The sequence below is a fragment of the Solanum tuberosum genome, unplaced genomic scaffold, assembly GCF_000226075.1.
Source record: "Solanum tuberosum cultivar DM 1-3 516 R44 unplaced genomic scaffold, SolTub_3.0 scf00623, whole genome shotgun sequence".
Lineage (NCBI taxonomy): Eukaryota > Viridiplantae > Streptophyta > Magnoliopsida > Solanales > Solanaceae > Solanum > Solanum tuberosum.
Window position 1 is genome coordinate 17089 of NW_006239550.1, and position 8238 is coordinate 25326.

Consider the following 8238-nt stretch of genomic DNA (forward strand, 5'->3'; position numbering starts at 1 on the left):
ATTAATATCACTTTAAACAAGATCAGGTGTGTAATAGGTCATCGAGATAGTTAAAGTGTGTAACTGACTTTTCGGGACAAATTTAGGAAGGAATCTATGCCTTTTCCCTTTAAAATATATATATATATATATATATTTGCGTTAATAAATTTATTAAATAATATAAATATTAAATTTAAAATTCAATTATTATTATTTAAAATCGTTAGTAAAAGTCAAAATCCGCAAAATTGAACTCATAACTTCACCTCTACTTGAATCGTCACCTTGTTGGTGAATATTCGATTCCCCAACTTACAGTCTCCTCCCTATTATCATTTTCCTTATCCAAAATTTTATTTTATTTTTCAAAAAATAAGATATAATTAGATATTAGTTTTCACCTTATATTCCTACTCAATAAATATGGATAGCAATTAATACAGTAATAACATAGCTTATAAAATTCCACTAAGTTTAGTCTAGAAAATGTAGAGTATTACGCAGATCTTATCATTACTTGGAGGTGGATAGGTTAATATGATGGAAAAAAGGTAATATTAAAATTACAATCGAAGGAATAAACAAAGAAAAATTAGTTAATTGAATTACCTATTTAATTACTTTATTTATTTCCATTTATTTGTCATATTTTGATTTTTACGGAGTTTAAAAAGTAAAGTTAACTTTTGAATCTTGTAATTTTAAATCAAATCATGTCAAATGTATTAAAATGTTCTTTAATCTTATCATCTAAAAATATTATCTGAAAGTTGAAATAAAAAAGTTGTCAAATTTCATTTTCCCTTAAACAAACTAAAAAGAATATGACAAATAAATTGAAACAAAAAAAATAATACTTTTAAAAAGATACATAAAATAATATGACAAGTAAAATAAACGAGCCTTTTTTTTACTATTGTGTTGAGGTACAACACAAATACACAATCAACTAATCAAAGAGCGAAGTTTCATTTGTGTAGTGATTGACGGCCATCCTTGGTCAAACTTTAATATTCCCTCCACTTTTAACCCATCCCTAACACTTAAAATAAATTATATTTAAAAACATAATTATTATTATTTTTAAAAGAATATATAATTTACTATTCAAATATAGTTTATTACAATATTTTTGTGATGTTAAAATAGAGCGAGGGTAACAAAAGAGAGCTTGTTATATCTAATTCGTACCGGCACTTTCAACATTTGATTAAAGTAAAAAATCGTCGTATAATATTATATAAATTGTTTCAACTGCATGTAGGATGTATATTATGTTATAATAAAATCTGAGTGTATTTCACGTGAATTGTCACGTAAGATGAGTTATTTACTTGTTCACATGAACTCAATAGCTTTTGTCCAGATCCTACACATATATAGCGCATATTAAGAATCTAGTAAATATATGACCTCAAGTGAACCAAGTTATTATTGTAGTATTAATTTGAGGTTGTTGTACGAATCCGTAAACTTCAAATTTTGTGGTTATCTTCTTACTTCATAACGCTTGTGTACATTCTATCCTCTGCAGACTTCACTTTACAGAATTACACAAACTATATTATTGTCGTTAATTATTATTGTCATTCAATTTATGTATACCTCTCGATGAAGTTTGGTTTTAAGCCCCGATCTTGTTGAGACGTCCTAGTTACATACCTAACTTCCTAAGATTTTGAAATCATCACGTGCACTTACGAGCATGCCAACTAACATAAACATGTTTTCTACTTCTAATGTCTGTCTGCTACATAGGGACATCACTCCTCATACCATGGCATTTATTTTCACAAATTACATCATAGATCATGTGATGACATACTATATAGTTTTAGCAATCTTTAGATAAATACGTGTGGAAAGAATCATAATTTAAGGTTCATGTGTTTTTACGGCAATTTGAAGTTAATATATTATTTCTTTCATTTCAAAATAAGTGATTTAGCTCATTTCGTAGTCTTGAAAATGAACAGAGAAGTGGTGGAATGTGCAGAACCACATACTAAATTACTCAAGTGGTAAAGTAAAAAATCTCTTTAAGGGTACTTAAGATTTAAAATATATGTAATTTTTTATCTATTAACTTCGGGGAATCTTAGACGCGCAGTTGGTTTGCTACATGAACTCAATCTGATTACCCATATTGTAATCCTTTCCCTTTCCCCTTCCCCTACCCTCAATTTTTAAAAATAAAAAATAAATCTATAAACATCATCTAATTTTCTATACATATATAACATAAATTTTCAACGAAGGGTGTTCAACTGACCACTCTTCACTGCATGTGGCTACGACACTGGATTACTCCAGTGTAGCAGGAAGTCATTGATGCCGAGCCGGCTCCTTTGCCGCTAGCTATGCCCTGTTTAGTTCCCCTCCCTCTGGCACGATGGATGTTCTATAGTATGTCATGAGCACCGAACTATGGTGCGATTGAGCTATTCAAGCGATCCACGCGCCTTACCTTATTCCAACATAGGTACGACGGAAGGGAGAAGGTTGTGAAGGTATTAATGCAAAACACACACACAACACTAATGTCAAAAGTTTACTTAAATCTCATAGCAAGCTTGCTACACTAAAGTAACCAAAACAGCCTCAAAACCAAACTTAGATAGTTTTGGAATTTAATAAATGAAAATACACCACAATGAATACAAGATTTACAATCTGTGTTTTCTTGGGAACAAAATGACATTTAGAAAGTATAAACAAAGACTACTAAAACTTACCAAAACATAAAAATACATTTCAAGCTTTACTCTGTTGTGACTCTTTTAGAAGTGTATCCTGCTAGGTTGAGTCTTCTCCATCCTGGTTTCTCCATAAGGCTCATCGTTATCGATCCGTTTGTTGTGCCTAAACGCCGCGATGGCAACCATATACATGATAACAAGGAGGATCAATATGACAATGTTGATAACAGACACCTTTCTCCAACTCTTTTTAAGGCTAGCAAGTACACCAGCTTTGCAAGAGTCACAATTGTAACAGAGTTGTTCTTGATCATTGCTCCATTTAACACAATCTGGATCAGCTCCAACTAGTCCTCCTCCGGGAATCCATTCCGTCTCGTTCTGATAAACGTAGCCACATTCTGTAGGAGGCTTGCAGCAACCAGACTACATTGGACAAAAAATTGAAATGTTGTTAAGAGATTTTTGCGCATTGAAATGAACTTATATGTTGCTAGGACCCTTCAAAGATGTTATCACACATTTGTCAGAATCTGACATGCATCCATCGACATTTGTGAAGACTACATCAGAGCAACATAGGCTTGACCTATATATACAAGCACACTGCTAATTCTAAACCCACCGACTATAGATTCTGGATTCGCCTCTGAGTGCAGTAATAATTTTACCTATGTAGTAATTCAACACACAATATGTTGAAGAATGTACTTCAATCTTAATATTTTGGAGAAGTTTGCAAGTGGAGGAGATCTATTAGGGTTAGACTAGATCAGGGGTGAAGCTACATGGATGAAACTGGTCGGCGAAAAATTACACTATATATCGAAGATTAGAATTATTATTCATTATATATATATATAGTAGATGTTGAATCTATGACTTTTTCATGTGTTTACTTTTTTGTATTCTGAACTCTCTTAACGAAAATTCTGATTCCGCTACTCTCTAAACATATGCTTATAATTATTTAAGTTCAAAAATACGTATAGAAATATCTAAGACACATGGCCACATGACTATCCCATCAAGATGTAAATAATTGGGGGGCCTATTATTGGAGTCTTTTTAAACATGTTTGGCCCCTATCTTTTTCCAATCAAGTATAGTCAAATTCATTCACATCATCATCAAAATAGTAAATACTTTTCTTTATTCATATTATAACAATGAAAGATGCTTTTTTTGAACCATAAATTACTAGAAATTGATTGAAGCAATAAATTTTCTCAAGAAATAAAAAAATCCCTTTCTGGAAACAGTATGACTTGCACATGCATGCACTACAAATAATTTTCTTGACATGTTGATCCATGTTACATCAAGAAGATATTGTTTGTACAAATCAAACCGTCGATAAAAAATAATGTTAAAATAATTAATTCCAACATTGCTAATTCAGTATTATCCTTATACACACTAACAAACGAATGGTAAGTTGCTTGTAAACTAGTATAATTGGGTAGGACCACTTTTAACAAATGACAAAAAAAATTGCCCATATGGCCATTTGTTTTCCTAAATAGCAAATTTGCATCATTTAAGTCCACCACCTACCAATTTTTCGGTCCTGTATTTAAAACTTATCAAAGAAGAGATCATAAATATTATTTTTTTAAAAATGGAGCAATTAATTTTCTTGAATGGTTCATAAATATGAAAGGACAGCCTATCTGCCAATTAAAAATTAATTTAGGTGTGAACTTATATTATGGGATAATATTAATGAGGACCCATATTTTGTCAGGGGAAATTGGAGTAGGGCATGGAAGGTGTTATTGACCATCACTCTAACATATCTAACGGTATGGCCAAACAGTCAATAAAGTGGATAAAAATTATGATAGATCAAGGTTCAAATTCTGATTGAAAAAAATATATCAAATGGTTTTTTTTATTTGACTAAATTAATTCTAGTGTACAAATTCATGAGATATATGTAATACATGTATCGATGAAAAGTAACAAATATGGTGAAATAGTAAGGTGTACAGTCTTAGCGCATAAAGTTACAAAATATATGTACTTGTGAAAAAAAATAACAAATTAAGTACTCGGGTAAAATAACTAAGGCGTGTGCAAGTTAAGTCTAGACATCATGATCCTTTCTAATAATTATGGTGTGTGCGCTAGCTTGTGTATGATTTTCATGAGATACTAGTTATCCTTTTACTAACTAGTATAGGTATATAGTGATTCTGTCAACTTAGGCTTGAGCATATGAGAAACAATCAGATATATATAGTAGTATTTTTACCTCCACTAAAATTTAAACTAGATACTTATAATTCTCAATCCATTACATTGACGACTAGGTTACCAGGTGCAAAAACATCAATGTTTTTAAAAGAAAAAAGGGAAAGCTAGTCAAACCAAAAGGCAAAAAAGGCCAAAAGGTTTTTTTCCCTTAATTGTTAATGAAAAATACATAAATTTTAAAAGGGTATTTAATAAAAAGCAATAAAGCAAAAAATAATAATCTGAATAATAGTCCAAAATAAGCCAACCTCTCTATTATCACATAAAACACATGCATGGCCTATTGACAAAAAATATTGTTTTGAGCTGTCACCTTTCTTCTATTTCATTAATTATATTAGGCCAAAAATATCACTTTATTGTAAGCAAAATGTTCTACTTTTTAAAAGTGTGGAGGAGGTATTATTTTATTAAACGACAATTGATATATATATTGGTAAATTGTCCCATCATTTGTATAAACTTGTATCACATTTTCACATACATTGAGTATGGTGAATTAATTTGATGTAAATATTGAATATTAATAAATTATTTTGATAGAAACAAACAAGGAATACTTAATTGTAACTCACAAATTACTAATTTTACGTCTTTAACTTATGTAAATGTGTTTGACTGATCATTAAGTATAAAAAATTTGTGATTCCAAATAAGTCATAATAAATTATGGTTTACTAAATAACGAAAAACAATGTCACTTAAATTGAAACGAGAAAACGGAGAAACTAATGTAAGCATAAAAAAGTGAAGCATTCTTGTACTGTTGCTGTGGCATAACGTTTATTTTCCGTAAAAACAGATCTATATTGGTTTCCAAGGACGTTCCTAATCTTAATTCATAAGTTATGTGAAAATAAAGTTGTCACAAGTGTCATATAATTTCAAGTGCAAATAAAAAAGAAAGATTAAAATTACAAAAAAAAAATGATATCTTTTAATACTATCTTATAATAGATCAAATTTTATTTCCTCTAAAAGTTGTTTATAATAGATACTTCTATTTTATTGCTTTAGACATATACATTTAAAATTTACTGATTTAATTAATTTAAATTTATGTCGAATAAACTTACGAGGTAAAATTCCATCTATCTAGATGTTCTTAATTTTTAATGAGTTTAAAAGAGTTTAGGCATAATTTTTAGATGACTTTTTCCTCTTTACCTCATTACAATGGACAAAATGATAAGATTTTTATATCTAAGTAATGGATACTTAATTAAATAGTTGAAATACACACAAAGTTAATCCAGACATTACTATCATATAATTCCCAACTTTCAAGTCGTTTCTTCTCCCAACAAGAAGGGATTGTTCAACCAGTAACTATCATTTACTTCTACTCTTAAAATTACGAGTTCGAGCCACTATGACTGACCAGTCTTTCCTTTCGAACTGAACTACCACGACTCAGGCTAACTGCATCGGATTCTTAGAAAATTAAAAAAAGACAAACTCATAGGAAAGAGTAAAGCAAACAAGAAAGAAATGATTATTTCTTGAGTACTAATAAAGTCGAGATATGCACAAACTAATGTTTAGCCAAAAAAAAAAAAAATAGAGTCAAGATATTCCAATTTCTTTTCTATAAGAAGAGATTGCTCAGTCGATAGCTATCCTACACTATTAATTCTAAAACTATGAATTCGAATAAAAAAAAGAAAAAAAAAGTCATTTCTTTCTTATTTACTTAAGTCTATACGTATCTATCTATACTAATAAAGTCGAAACACACACAAATTAACCTCGATAAAAAAAAAACAAGAGAGTTTTAGCTTAACGTACCTCGATAGGACTAAGTTTCCTTTGATAAAACATCTCAACACTCTCCGGAATCCCATTATAAATCCTCCTCATCTTGCCACAACCACGCGAATCCCTTAGACACGAACTAATCTTCTCCCAGTAGCTTTGGCTCGAAACTCTTTCTTCCAACCAACCGGAATAATCTTGTAAATAATATTCCGAATATGCCCGATTCATAACGGGTCGACCTGACCCTTTATCAGTAACAGCATAAGCAAAAATAACAAATCCAATTAAAGCAGCAATGATAAAGAACATTGCCCATAGATAAATGTACATTAAGAAAGTGTTTCTGAAACAAGCACCAACAAATCCAGCTAAAGAAACAACCATTATTGAGACCCCAATTATAATTAATGGCCATTGAAGGAATTTTAAGCAATCTGTGTTGTTTGCTCTGCTGCTTAACCAGATTCCACCGCCTAAAATTGGGATTGATGCTAAGAAAGTGAAGAAGTTTAGTAAACCTATTAAGTGATTACTGGTTCTCATGGTGATTTTTTGAGGGTTTTGGGGGGGGTTTTGATGGTTTTTTTTGGGTTCTTGAAAACAGGGGAAAACAGAGGAAATGAAGTGATTATGAAGAAGATGAAGAAGAAGGGGGTGGGGTGGAGGTGTTTGTTGCATTAAGTTAAAGGCAAAGTGTATAGTGAAATGACTAAAGCACCCTTTGTTTTTGTTAGTATTTTATTTTTGGTTTCACACTCGATGTTCGGAACTCATATTACAGCTCTGATTAAGTTTGAATCGCGTATTACAGGATTCATTTGAATATTGGTCCAATAGAATTGTTTTCATACTTAATGTTTGAATCTGAAATATCTGGTTAAAAATGAAACAGTCTCACTACTGTAACATTTGGGGATGGTGCTCTCAATAAATTTGTCTTCTTACTCAAAGCTCAAAATTGAAACCGAATTAATAGCAAATGTACGGCAATTATTTTTGTTAGTATTTGATATGACATAGTTGAGAGGATTTTGAGATGAGGATTAAGAATATTTTATATTATATTTTATATTGTCTATATTTATCTATTCATTTTTCATTATATGTTATATCCTCTCTTTTTTTTAGTTTGTTTTAAAAAAGCAATTCTAATAATTACTTTATAATAATTGGAAATATTTTTTTGTTGTATCCTTGATTAAAGATTTACACTCATATAAATATTTAAAAAATATTTTAAATTATAAATTTTAAAAGGCTTTTTTTTTTACACTATGCCATGTTAAATAATGTCAAATAAAATAAAATAGGGGATTATTTTCTTTTAGGAATATTAAAATTTATATAAAAAATAAAGAACTTGAGTCTCACCTAAGATAGTGAGAAGATGACGTACAATCAAATTGCTTTATAATAACATTATTTAACAATAACTATAACATATTGACTATAATTTCACTAAATAAGACCTGAAAAGGGTATAGAAACATATTATTTCTACCTAGATAGAGACCGACTTCAGATAATAATAATATTCATT

At 30.0% G+C, this 8238-nt stretch overlaps 1 protein-coding gene across 1 annotated transcript; it reads right to left on the reverse strand.

Moving 5' to 3' along the window:
* Nucleotides 1-2583: 2583 nt before the first annotated feature.
* Nucleotides 2584-7363, reverse strand: LOC102600470 (tetraspanin-3-like). The gene is made up of 2 exons (XM_006366328.2): nucleotides 6729-7363; nucleotides 2584-3107 (listed from the first exon to the last, which is right to left on the reverse strand). Exons 1-2 carry the CDS (start codon nucleotides 7239-7241, stop codon nucleotides 2763-2765), a joined length of 858 nt encoding a protein of 285 aa, XP_006366390.1. The 5' UTR covers nucleotides 7242-7363; the 3' UTR covers nucleotides 2584-2762.
* Nucleotides 7364-8238: the final 875 nt, after the last annotated feature.